This window comes from Mytilus californianus, unplaced genomic scaffold (assembly GCF_021869535.1).
Source record: "Mytilus californianus isolate M0D057914Y unplaced genomic scaffold, xbMytCali1.0.p SCAF_2, whole genome shotgun sequence".
NCBI classification, from domain to species: Eukaryota; Metazoa; Mollusca; class Bivalvia; order Mytilida; family Mytilidae; genus Mytilus; species Mytilus californianus.
The window spans coordinates 80,548,636-80,563,308 of NW_026262668.1; the positions used below are offsets into that span (position 1 = coordinate 80,548,636).

The 14,673-nt window shown below is 36.0% G+C and overlaps 1 protein-coding gene across 8 annotated transcripts in view; it reads right to left on the reverse strand.

Moving 5' to 3' along the window:
- Nucleotides 1–14,673, reverse strand: part of LOC127728278 (uncharacterized) — a 30,398-nt gene that overhangs the window by 1,900 nt on the left and 13,825 nt on the right. For all 8 annotated transcript variants that reach the window (XM_052235580.1, XM_052235576.1, XM_052235583.1 and 5 more), the window contains 6 exons: nt 13,845–14,641; nt 13,117–13,379; nt 4,933–5,132; nt 3,189–4,235; nt 2,603–2,726; nt 1,882–2,122 (listed from right to left, as the gene is read on the reverse strand). In XM_052235580.1, coding sequence (XP_052091540.1) covers nt 1,882–2,122; nt 2,603–2,726; nt 3,189–4,235; nt 4,933–5,132; nt 13,117–13,379; nt 13,845–14,619 — 2,650 coding nt within the window. In that variant the 5' untranslated portion in view covers nt 14,620–14,641. The remainder of the gene's footprint in view (nt 1–1,881; nt 2,123–2,602; nt 2,727–3,188; nt 4,236–4,932; nt 5,133–13,116; nt 13,380–13,844; nt 14,642–14,673) is intronic.

Sequence of the window (14,673 nt, forward strand, 5' to 3'; positions counted from 1 at the left end):
AATCTACCCGAAATACGTTATTTCCTGCCAAGTTATCTAACGTATATCTCAATTTCCCCCATGGTTGTCTAAATGTTTGTACTGTTTTTACATGCTTCATTCTTTTGTTTCTATTGTACACAAATATTTAAGAAAGCAAATGAACAAACTATATATGGTATGCTGAGCTCTACTGCATAATGCAGGAGAGCTTTATAAAAGTTTTTGGTTATTGTAAATTCAGAAATTATTGCAAGGTTTTTATAAATGCGAATAATGCGACTGAATGAGTATCGCAATAATAAGAACTCGCATTCTGATTTCAGATACATATAACTGTATGTAGATTTTCCTTAAAATTGCAATAATTAATCTCGCATTTTAGTCCATTCTGCAAAATCCACAATAATAAATGCACCCAATAATTTCTGAATTTACAGTAATTGATATCTTCTTAAAAAGTAAAAAAATACTGATAGTCATTATTGTCATTTTTGTTTACTTGATTTCTTTAGAAACGTTGCTACCTTCGCTGGTTGACAGATAAAATGAATGACCAAGTAACTTTATGCATGTAATTATAACATACTGTAAATAAAATGCTCCGCTGGGGCGCAGCTTGATACGACCGCAGAGGTCGAACCCTGAACAGTTGGGGCAAGTATGGACACAACATTCAAGCTTGATACAGCACTGAATTTGGATTGTAATTAAATATTTGACACAGCATAGGTTTCTCACACAGAATGAAAGTGGTCTAAGAACTTAAAAATTTTTAATTTACCTATTCAAACCATATCATTATTATTTGCTTTTATATATTAATCAGAAATAACCAATTTAAAATGGAAAATTTTAAAGAAAAAAAAGGAAAACCCCTCCCCCCCCCCCCCCGATTTTTGAACCCCCTTATGATTCATCACCCCCCAAACTCAATCCCAGCTTTCCCTTTGTGGTATGGTACGTTGCAGTACAATTTCAGAGAGATCCATACACTTGAACACAAATTATTGTCTGGAAACTAGAAAAATGCTTGTTTTTTGGCCCCAAATTCCTAAACGTTTAGGGCAATTACCCCCAAACTCAAACCCAGCTTTCCCTTTGTGATAGGGAACCTTGCAGTACAATTTCATAAAGATCCATACACTTACACAAAAGTTTTTGTCCTGAAACTAGAAAAATGCTTGTTTTTTTGCCCTTTTATGGCCCCTAATTACTAAAAATTTGAAGGAATTACCCCCAAAATCAATCTCAGCCTTCCCTTTGTGGAATGGTACCTTGCAGTACAATTTCAGAGAGATCCATACATTTGAACACAAGTTCTTGTCTGGAAACAAGAAAAATGCTTATTTTTGGCCCCTTATTCCTTAACTTTTTGGGCAATTACCCCCAAACTCAATTCCAGCTTTCCCTTTGTGATATGGAACCTTGTAGTACAATTTCATAAAGATCCATACACTTACACACAAGTAATTGTCATGAAACTAGAAAAATGCTTGTTTTTTGCCCCTTTTTGGCCCCTAATTCCTAAAATTTGGAGGCAATTACCCCCAAAATCAATCCCAGCATTCCCTTTGTGATATGGAACCTTGTGGTACAATGTCAGAGAGATCCATACACTTACACACAAGTTATGTCTGGAAGTTACAAAAAAATGCTTATTTTTAGCCCCATTTTGGCCCCTAATTCCTTAACTGTGGGTACCATAACCCCCAAAATCAATCCCCACCTTTCTTTTGTGGTATTGAACCTTATGGTAAAATTTCATTGAGATCCATTCACTTAAACTAAAGTTAGAGTGCGAAAACTAATGTGTCTTCGGACGACGAAGACGCCAACGTCGTACCAATATACGACCACAAAATTTTGTTTGCGGTCGTATAAAAAACAAAGCATACATACCAGGACCAAATATGAGTTCATCAAGTGTGAAATTATTATTAAATGTGTTCAGAATTTCCTCAACAATTTTCATCACCCATTTGTTAGGAGGAGCTAAAGGTTGTGGTTCCCCTTCCTTCACCTCCTTTGGAGGCTCCTCAGGTTTGACCTCTTCCTCTCCACTGGCCTGCCTGACAGCATCAGCTTTTGATGCTATATTCTCATAGGCAATCCAAAGTTTACTATCATCTCTTCTCAAAATCTGTAAATTACAAAACAAGAAGAAATAGACACAATACATGTAATATCACACATGGATGCAAAAGTTGTTTATCTTTTGTGAGAATTTTATAATTAATTATCTAATTTTCAATCAATGAAATTATGCAAAAGAAAAAGTATTTGAGACTTGAAAAATAATATCTCATCCTCTCCTGTATTTATTCTTTAAGAAGGACCTATTGCAAATAAAAATCTGCAAACAATAAGATATGCTTATAATCAAAATGGGATCAATGTTTCTATTGCTTACAAAGAAAGGTAAGCTAACTGAAAGCGTTGTTTTCTATGACTTGCAGAATTGACCCTTGATGCAATAATTGTTCAATAACCAGTCAATGGTAAAATATAGGTAGAGGTGACCAAATAGGAAGTCTTTCGAGGATATTCCTTTCTATGAAAATGTGTGTATTGATATCTTCCCTAATAACATGTACTTGGTTTTATCTGGACTAAAACTAACCTTGACAACACTCTGCGTTTCATATAATCTAAACAAAGCATCAGCAGCTGCCAAGTTCCTTACAGTACCCTTACTTGGTCCATATGCTTCTCCAATGTGTTGTCCTTGTAATTTGATCTCACATCTGAAAGTATGAATGTACTGTCTCTGTAATTTTTATTGAGATAGTCATGCAAATTATGACTGTACTTGTTTGATTAGTTGCTGTCGATAATTTTTTGGTATTATTATCCTTTATCTGTGTGATTCATCTACATCAATTAAAGCTGTATTATTCATCTACATTAATTAAAGCTGTATTATGAAAGATTTATAAGTTGGAAAATATGTAAGTATGTTTTAAGGCATCAAATATTTATAAGAACAGAATATCACAAAATAGGTACCTGCATTACCTGATTTGGTCCAACCTTGCAATTAAATGGTACAGGCCTCTTTTAATGTAATTTACGGTTAATACTTCAGCTACATTTTGCTAATGTCCATAAGCTTTTCTTGAATACTCAGCAAATTAGACTTTTACCATGAAATTCTTTTAAACATTAACTATAACAAGGTTTACACAATACTTTAATCTTAATCTTACTTAAAGAGACTGCCATCTGCTTCAATATTCCACTGAAGTAGCATCCCATTTAAGGTTGCACTGTAATTAAGTATACAGAATGCCTGCCTTTTCCTATCCATGGCCCAGTCATCATGTTCTAAAATGACAAATGTCTCCACTGTCTTCTTTGGATCATCTGGATTATGCCTGTACCTTTTCAAACCAGCCATGTTAGAGTCAATGTTATGCTTGCCTTCTCCTTTTACCCAAACATCCACAATGTTTGGATCATTAGTATCTTCAGGCTTAAGACGTTTGTGTTCTCTCAGAATATAATCACTGGTGGATGTACAGAGAGTATCGTATGCACTGTTGTAAGCCTCCATCTGTGATTCTTTCCTCCTTTCTGACTCACCTGTACCAATAAGTACATTATCCAAGTACAGTTCACAGATGAGATTACCTGATGACCCATCTTCAATACTTTTCCTGTATATACAAGTTGGAGTAAGTCCCAAATGGAGGGCACTGCAATCTATAGTGTTTATATTGTTCTCTTGAAACTGAGTGTCCTTGATAATTCCCATTAGGGCAGTCAATTTTTCTTCTAAAGTCATATTTTTCTTTACATCTGGAGAACTGAAGAGAGCTTTCTCACTGTTAATAAAGTCTTCTTCATCAGGAATACCTCTCAATATTTCATGGATGGGCTTATCACTAAAACTCTCATAAGCCATAGCATATGTCTGTGCCTTTGTTTCTTTTCTTTTGGGACCAGTTGAGCGAGCAATGACAATACCTTCAATGGTCAATGTTCCCCTGAAAATCATCTTTCCTGTTGGCAGTCTAGCCTGTCGATCCTCATACTTATGATCCAATCCACATTTAGAAGCAGTAACAGCTTGTTCAATGGCTCCAATCTTCGATTCAGGTAATTTTTCATAAGTTTTGAGATAATGGACCAGTTTTATAAATCCTTCTTCTTTTGTAGCTAAAGTTGTTGCAATCAGTTCTTGCTTCTGTAAAGCATTAGATGCTTGCTTACTGATGTCCATATCTTTATCTAATGAACTGCTTAATTCATTTCTATAAAATGAGTTCAAAAGAAATTTAAAACTTAAAATATTAAAACATTTACACTTAAAATCAAAATTTGTGATTTGTTTTGATGTCTGTTGCTTTCTAAAGATTCAGGTTTGGTAAATGTTTCTTTTGTGTGGATGTTACAAACTTAAAGTAAAACAAGTTGTATATAATCTATGCTTATTTTTTTTAGATATTGTAATCTAACCTAGAATAAATTGAATTATTGTTCAATCCACTGATCTGTTAGTATTTTCAACTGATTCCCTATTTAGGTTGGGATAAAGAAACATAATGTAATTATGTCACTGTTTCAAAAAGGCATCAATCATTTTAATTCCTGAAAGTGGTTATTTTTCATGCAAGTCCACATTAATTTATTTTTTCAACAGTAATGGAGGTTCAATGATATTATTCAGTAGTTGCTATCATTCTTCCTTCTATAACAAAAAGCTTCTGCTCTCCACTTTATTACATTATACAATGTTATTATACATTTTCTTGATTAAAAAACATGACTTTATTGTTAAAGATAAACAAATAGTACCATATCTTAATATGTTTTTAAATAATAGCATACCTTCACCTCTGAAACTTACAAACACAAAAATAATCATTAAAAAAAGTCTTACCTTAAAATGCATTAAGCTTTTGTTTTTGTTTTGTTTGTATTTTTGCTTTGTTTCATAGTATAACTAACCTGATGGCATCAGGACCAGGGTCTATACCAGAATATATTTCAGCAACTGTCTTGGACTTCAGTATATCTAATCCCTTTGAATATGTGTCATGTTTGACCTCCTTCTTGTTGCCACCAACAGACCGAGCTAGAAAAACTCCAGACAAATGCAGACAACCTGTATACATCCATTTGTTGGCAACTTTCATAAGTTCTTCACACTATAAAAAGGCATAAATATTATAATAGTAATGTGGTATGTTTGAAAAAATATATAAATGTGATAATGAAATGTCATTCATCATTTATGGTTCTCTTGATTTTTTCCCCATAAAAAAATGATTTTAACAAGTATCTATGAATTTTTTTTATTAATTCTGAGGCTTGAGGTTGCAAATGTATAATGACTTAAAAAAAAAATAATAAAATGTGATTTTACATTTTAAATGAAGATTAAAATAAAGTTAAACAAATACATATTTCTGTCGTACCATTTGTTTTTTTATATACTATCTTTTTCGATCTTTGTTCAACTTTGTAGTTGCAGTAAGATGTAAGTTGAATAATGTTTTCAAAACATGAAGATAATCAGCTATGGTTCTTACAATAAATATATACATAAGTTTACATCAAAAAGTCTGTCAGAATCAAATAACATGAAAAACTGCTAAAACCATTTCAAACAGCTTTCCAGGAAATAAGTGTTATATTTATAAATACCTCAAGTACCTTCACGAACTGGGTTATATGATTTGTTTAAACCCACTTCATATCTAATAAGTTTTATGCAATTTTGTAAGGCCTAAGTTTGCTTGCTCTATTCCTTCTCTCCAACTCTATTGCAGCAACAACAACATTTTCTTAACTTATTTTGTTCATATATTCCTATGGTTTTGGCATTAAACATTGTAATCAATGTCAGAAATGTTGTTCTTGATAACTGATAAGTATCCTTGATTTCAAACATTTAAGTGATGCATTGTTTCAGTATATCTGAATGCATTTGTGCTTGTAGCTAGTGATGCAAACAAAAAGTCTGTTATGTTCCCCAATATATCTCATGAACAAGAAAAAATATGATACAAGTCAGTTGTGCAATATAAGACAAACTTGACTAGGCAATTGAAGCAAAAATCAGACATTTAATCTATGAAATAAAGCTTTTTTGTTGAAGAGTACTTAGTTATAACAAATACATGTATGGTCTGCCAATTTGATAAACTAGAGGCTCTCAAGAGCCTGTGTCGCTCACCTGTATTTACTTATGCTTTGGAAATCATGTAAAATAAGGTTAAAATCATAATTAATAGTATTAGATATTAGATATTATAATGATATCTAAAATAATAACAAAAAAACTGCAAAATTTTTGTAAAATTACTAACTCAGGGGCAGCAACCCAACAACGGGTTGTCGGATTCGTCTGAAAATTTCAGGGCAGATAAATCTAAATCTGATGAACATTTTTGCTCTAAATGCTTTAGTTTCAGAGATATAAACCAAAAACTGCATTTTACCCCTATGTTCTATTTTTAACCAAGTTGGCCATGATGGTTGGAAGGCGGGGTCATCGGACAAATTTTTTAAACTAGATACCCTAATAATGATTATGGCCAAGTATGATTAAATTTGTCTCAGTAGTTTCAGAGAAGAAGATTTTTGTAAAAGATTACAAAAATTTACAAAAAATTGTTAAAAATTGACTATTAAGGGCAATAACTCCTAAAGGGGTCGACTGACAATTTTGGTCATGACAACTTATATGTAGATCTTACTTTGCTGAACATTATTGCTGTTTACAGTTTATCTCTATCTATAATAATATTCAAGATAATAACCAAAAACTGCAAAATTTCCTTAAAATTACCAATTCAGGGGCAGCAACCCAACAACAGGTTGTCAGATTTGTCTGAAAATTTCAGGGCAGATAGATCTTGACTTGATAATCAGTTTTACCCATGTCAGATTTACCCTTAATGCTTTGGTTTCAGAGATATAAGCCAAAATCTACATTTTACCCCTCTGTTCTATTTTTAGCCATGGTGGCCATCTTGGTTGGTTGGCGGGGTCATTGGACACATTTTTTAAACTAGATACCCTAATGATGATTGTGGCCAAATTTGGTTATATTTGGCCCAGTGGTTTCAGAGGAGAAGATTTTTCTAAAAAGCTAACGACAACGGACAACGAAGACGGACGGACGACGGACGCCAAGTGATGAGAAAAGCTCACTTGGCCCTTTGGGCCAGGTGAGCTAAAAATCTAAAATATGCCAAGTATAAAGTTTAACCTTTGTTTGACCTACAAACTTCTGAGGATCCACCTAAACAAAAACTTACAGATGTATTGAGGTTCACAGGCAATAATATGTTGTACAATACCAAAATGTGGCAGAATAGTCAACCAGTTGATGGTGGCCGCTTACCAGAAGATGAAGATACCTATCCTATGTTTATCTAACTTGTAAATTATACGTGCTTTCATGTGAACTGGTAGTTATCACTCTGATTAAAATACAGATCCTATGTTCAAGCCAGGGCTTCCAAAATTATTTTTAGCCAGCCGGACATTTTATATATTATCCCGATTTTAATCCTTTAAGACTAAATAAACAAAAGGCAATTATGGTAATCAGTTGCCGAGTTGGCCATCCCAATGATTGATATTAAAAAAAACGATATTAAACTTTCTTTGATTCAAATTCGAAGTTCTGACGTAAACTGTTAAATTGGCAGTGCATCATCCGAAGTGTGCAACATCAGCGTACTTATATCTGCCTTAGACTCTTTATTTGTGCAAAATAACGTTGTCAAAAACTTTACTTTCGTTTTTAAATCTGAAACCGGATGTTATCTTGACAATGGTAAAACATGGACCAGAGACGGATTCGTAAATTCCGTGTGCGTTTGCAAAGCATGAATGAGTGTAAGTAGCTCATTCTATGTTATTTCTTCAAGAAAATATTCGAAATAAACGTGAGATAAAGGTATCAATGACAATTTAAGCATTTTTAAAAGAAATTAGGATTCACAAGGATTTGTATAGAAATCCTTGGATTCATAATTAAATTTCACACCTGCGCACATGCACATGCGCACACGTGTACTAGTTCAAACAGAGACGTGTCTCTGGTTCAAACAACGTGGTTATGACGATTTTTCATTTTCACCTCTTTAATTTTTTCATCAAATATTATTTGTTAATGTATTTCTGATAATTTAAATCTTTTTGACTAAATTAATTAGATGCAAACCGGTGAAATGTATGAAAATAACTTTGAATAGACCAATCAATGTCCGGTTCAAAATAGTTTACCTGTCACCTGAACAGGTAAATTTCAGCTGTTCGACAACTAATTAGCCTTGATTAAAATGAGAAGGTATTAAAGTAGGGGTTGTTTTGATAGTACTTAATGATCATGTCACTTTTATGACTGGAAATGTGTGGCTGTTAAAGGCAAAAGGTTGGGTCAAAAAGATCGCGAATTATGTTAAAATGACCGTCTCTTAAGAAAGCCTTGAAAAACAAGAAATGATTGTAACAGGATGCTGTTACGAAGTCTCCCAAACGAAGCTCCCATAATTCGTAATTCCCAGTGTCGCCTGACATTGGACAAAGTCCAGTGAAAATTGGTTTGGTCCAGTAAAGTTAATGCATTAGTGATGCCTAGGGACTAACCCTGTATATCATTCAAATCATCTTGGCATGACAAACCAGAATATATATGGTTTAGGGGTGAGGATCTCGACCATTTACAAGATACTAGAACATTGGGGGTGGGGGGAACCCCTGGGGACTGACCCTATACATCATTCAAATGTTCGAGAAACGACGAACAGGAATATATATGGTCTAGGGGTGGGGATCTCGACCATTTACAAGATATTAAAACATTGGGGGAGGGGGGAACCCAGTGGGGACTGACCGTATACGTCATTCAAATGTTCGAGACATGATGAACAGGAATATATATGGTTTAGGGGTGGGGATCTCGACCATTTACAAGATATTAGAACTTTCTCAAATGGCAGGAGGTCGGGATGACCCCTGGGGACTAACCCTGTATATCATTCAAACCATCTTGGTATGACAAACCAGAATATATATGGTTTAGGGGTGGGGATCTTGACCACTTACAAGATATTAGAACTTTCTTAAATAGCAGGGGGTGGGGGTGACCCCTGGGGACTAACCCTGTATATCATTCAAACCATCTTGGTATGACAAACCAGAATATATATGGTTTAGGGGTGGGGATCTTGACCACTTACAAGATATTAGAACTTTCTTAAATGGCAGGGGGTGGGGGTGACCCCTGGGGACTAACCCTGTATTTCATTTGACGTGCTTTATCATGACAAACCAGAATATATATGGTTTAGGGGTGGGGATCTCAACTATTTACAAGATATTAGAACTTTCTCAAATGGCAGGGGGTCGGGATGACCCCTGGGGACTAACCCTGTATATCATTCAAACCATCATAGCATGACAAACCAGAATATATTTGGTTTAGGGGTGTGGATCTTAACCACTTACATTAGAACTTTCTTAAATGGCAGGGGGTGGGGGTGACCCCTGAGGACTAACCCTGTATTTCATTTGATGTGCTTTATCATGACAAACCAGAATATATATGGTTTAGGGGTGGGGATCTCGACCATTTACAAGATATTAGAACTTTCTCAAATGGCAGGGGGTCGGGATGACCCCTGGGGACTAACCCTGTATTTCATTCAAACCATCTTAGCATGACAAACCAGAATATATATGGTTTAGGGGTGGGGATCTCAACCATTTACAAGATATTAGAACTTTCTCAAATGGCAGGGGGTCGGGATGACCCCTGGGGACTAACCCTGTATATCATTCAAACCATCTTAGCATGACAAACCAGAATATATATGGTTTAGGGGTGGGGATCTCGACCATTTACATGAAATTAGAACTTTCTCAAATGGCAGGGGGTCGGGATGACCCCTGGGGACTAACCCTGTATATCATTCAAACCATCTTAGCATGACAAACCAGAATATATATGGTTTAGGGGTGGGGATCTTGACCACTTACAAGATATTAGAACTTTCTTAAATGGCATGGGGTGGGGGTGACCCCTGGGGACTAACCCTGTATTTCATTTCATGTGCTTTATCATGACAAACCAGAATATATATGGTTTAGGGGTGGGGATCTCGACCATTTACAAGATATTAGAAATTTCTCAAATGGCAGGGGGTCGGGATGACCCCTGGGGACTAACCCTGTATATCATTCAAACCATCTTAGCATGACAAACCAGAATATATATGGTTTAGGGGTGGGGATCTTGACCACTTACAAGATATTAGAACTTTCTTAAATGGCATGGGGTGGGGGTGACCCCTGGGGATTAACCCTGTATTTCATTTCATGTGCTTTATCATGACAAACCAGAATATATATGGTTTAGGGGTGGGGATCTCAACTATTTACAAGATATTAGAACTTTCTCAAATGGCAGGGGGTCGGGATGACCCCTGGGGACTAACCCTGTATATCATTCAAACCATCATAGCATGACAAACCAGAATATATTTGGTTTAGGGGTGTGGATCTTAACCACTTACATTAGAACTTTCTTAAATGGCAGGGGGTGGGGGTGACCCCTGAGGACTAACCCTGTATTTCATTTGATGTGCTTTATCATGACAAACCAGAATATATATGGTTTAGGGGTGGGGATCTCGACCATTTACAAGATATTAGAACTTTCTCAAATGGCAGGGGGTCGGGGTGACCCCTGGGGACTAACCCTGTATTTCATTCAAACCATCTTAGCATGACAAACCAGAATATATATGGTTTAGGGGTGGGGATCTCAACCATTTACAAGATATTAGAACTTTCTCAAATGGCAGGGGGTCGGGATGACCCCTGGGGACTAACCCTGTATATCATTCAAACCATCTTAGCATGACAAACCAGAATATATATGGTTTAGGGGTGGGGATCTCGACCATTTACATGAAATTAGAACTTTCTCAAATGGCAGGGGGTCGGGATGACCCCTGGGGACTAACCCTGTATATCATTCAAACCATCTTAGCATGACAAACCAGAATATATATGGTTTAGGGGTGGGGATCTTGATCACTTACAAGATATTAGAACTTTCTTAAATGGCATGGGGTGGGGGTGACCCCTGGGGACTAACCCTGTATTTCATTTCATGTGCTTTATCATGACAAACCAGAATATATATGGTTTAGGGGTGGGGATCTCGACCATTTACAAGATATTAGAACTTTCTCAAATGGCAGGGGGTCGGGATGACCCCTGGGGACTAACCCTGTATATCATTCAAACCATCTTAGCATGACAAACCAGAATATATATGGTTTAGGGGTGGGGATCTTGACCACTTACAAGATATTAGAACTTTCTTAAATGGCATGGGGTGGGGGTGACCCCTGGGGATTAACCCTGTATTTCATTTCATGTGCTTTATCATGACAAACCAGAATATATATGGTTTAGGGGTGGGGATCTCGACCATTTACAAGATATTAGAAATTTCTCAAATGGCAGGGGGTCGGGATGACCCCTGGGGACTAACCCTGTATATCATTCAAACCATCTTAGCATGACAAACCAGAATATATATGGTTTAGGGGTGGGGATCTTGACCACTTACAAGGTATTAGAACTTTCTTAAATGGCAGGGGGTGGGGATGACCCCTGGGGACTAACCCTGTATTTCATTTAATGGGCTTTATCATTTAGAACATTTTCAATTAAAAAGATTGTGTCTATCACAAACGGTTTTCAATTTATAATCATTTGAAAATTTAAAAAAATAAAATCCCATAGGGTTCTATAGTAAAACCCTCTTTTCTTTTTGCCCCTCAAAGTACCCCTTTATGAACCCCATTGCACAAACAAAACCCTGATTGCACCACTAGACATGTTAGTCTAACATATTGTGAAACCCTAAGTTAATCTGACAAGCGGTTTTGGAGAACGGGTGCGGACAAGTTCAAATTTAAAAGCGGCGGAAGAGGAAGAGGAAGAAGAATAATAATAATAATAAGAACTGAGCAAAAACAATAAGTCTTCCCAAACTTCGTTTGGGAGACTTAATAAAAAGTAGATGACCGTTTCGTGCTTTGCCCAGCCGGACTTTTACCGGACATTATACAAATGTCCGGAATATATGACCGTTTTGGAAGCCTTGGTTCAAGCTTTGCTTACAAGGATCTGAAAAAAAACCCATTCTACTATCTGTTTTAGAGGCCTTTCATGATCCCCTTGTTTTGTTGAATTAATACATATGTTCAAAAAATTTGAAGGCTGAATATTTCATTGGCTTACCAGAACACAAAGTACAACCAAATGTTGTCAGGTCCTTGTAAGCAAAGCTTGGACACAGCATCCGTATTTTAATTAGATTGGGTAGTTATTGATTCACTAGAAGTTACTGTGAGGACAGACTAAAAAGTTAGTTGTGAATACATCAAAGTGTATTCTTTAAAAAATATAATTTCCGTTTAAATGAATATACCAGTACATAAAACATTCTCATGATTCAAACAACCATTATTAGTGTTTATCAAAGACCTTTGATAGATTATATCATGGAAATTGATTTTTCCCACTTGTCTATAATATTTGTAAAATTGGGTAGACGCAATAATCATTAAAGAAAGAAAACAAACTACATTTTACATACTACCTTGAAGGTAGAAGGCCATATTGATTTATTTGATCAAGGAAAACAGAAAAGTGACAAACAAATAGAGGTGTTCTCATTCAGTATTGTAGATCCTTGTCACTGGGGTAAAAGAAGAACATATTTTTTCTAACTGCTAACATGAGAAAATTGATCAAAACTATCTTGTAATATAATGCAACATTTAAAGAAAATAAATTTATTACTTTTCATAAGATTTTCTGCTTTCTTTTATCTCAAGGTTTTAACTGTGAACAATCTTTAAGTGAGGTCAGAAGTTCATTTTATGAAAAACAATCAAAATCATACAAATTCTTGTATGAAAACAATAATTTCTGAGAATATTTGACATCAATTTTAGAAAGAATACTTTATATTTAAAGTATTCAATTCATAACATCTATAACTAATTCAAATAATATCATGTTTGTTTTGAACAGTCACAGTAATATCATGTATGAACTGTATATGTATTAGGTCAAGTATTATGTAAGTACCTTGTATTCTGTCTTTAAACCCAATTTGCTTCCAGTAATTCCATTTTCTATTGTTTGGATGGCATTGACTTTTGAGACATCAGTTTGTAAAAATAAACAGAATCTACGAATCTTTTCAGCTGTTGACATCTGGGAAACATCTAATTTTGCTACATTAGCCATACTGTGAACTGGAGGTACTGTTGTTTGTTTCATTCCTCCTCGCTTTTTTGCAAAACCTCCAATCTGGTTTGGTGGCATTCCTGGTTTATTTTGCTGAACTCCTGTAGATTATAAATATACAGATCCAATGTGTGGATTGGCATTTCAATAGTCGCTTCAACTTACTGAAGAAGCAATAAAAACTCATCTTTTTTAACAATCACCTGATCTGTCATGTCTGTTGCATATTGATAATCTTGAAGATGTAACATACTAGCACCAGCTGGGAGTATGTATTTTTCTTTTTGGGGTAAGCAAGGACAAAAAACAAGCTCAAATAGCTTTATACTGTGTTGAGCAGAGGAGTATACCATGACTTTTTATTGGGGTTTGTGTTTTGCTCAATATCTTTTTATTAGGGTTTGTGTTTTGTTTCTGTGAAGTGTCTTGTATCTTTTTGCCCCCCTCCCCCCCCCCCCCCCCAATTGTGTTGTCAACCATTCACTGAACTCTGGTTTTTGGTTACCATTACTTCTTGCTATCTTCTCTTTTTTTATTGTTAGTCAGTCAAGCAACAGTTGCTTTACCTTGATTTCCTCTTCCTCTGCCACCTCTTTGTCCTCCTCGACTTTGACCTCTGCCACGATCAAAACCCCCTCTTCCTCCTCCACGGCCTTGACCTCTACCACGGTCACCACCTCCTCTTCCACCTCCTCTCTTGAAACCTCCTCTTTGATTTTCACTCTTTGGTGGATAACTACTATACCCCAGATCCTGCCAGCTAGAAGTATCCTCCCATGATGAAGGTCCGTCCCATGAAGAACCTCCTGAACTCCATGGTGATGGTCCTTGTCCCCAAGGCTTTGTAGACTGCCCACCTCCTCCTCCTCGTCCACCTCTACCACCCCTGTTTGGTTTACTTCTTTTGACACCACCTCCACCTCCACGACCCCACTGGTTATAATCCTTCTCTATGGGAACATCCTGTGAAAAGTCATAACCTTGAGAATACATACTCTGTCCACCATACCCTAGACTTAGCTGTTTAGGTTTTGGTGCTTGTGGTTTAGGTGTGCTTCCATCAGGATTAAATGAACCAGATTCATCAAAGAAAGAACTCCAACTGTTTCCACTCATCTCAGATTCCTGACTGCTTGCTCCTCCACCACCTTGTTCTTTATATCCACCAGTATAAGACTGATTGTAATTTTGATATGGATCTTGTTTACGGTAGTTGGTAGATGGAGGTTCCATTCCTCTATATGATGGATCAGATGGATATGCTCCTATTCCATACATATCATCATCCTGGAAAGGTCTTTTCCTCCACTGCCCACTTCCCATCATGTCATCTTCATCCATTTTGTTTTCTTGAACTTCCAAACTGAAAAATACATAATGCATTCTTCAACATAT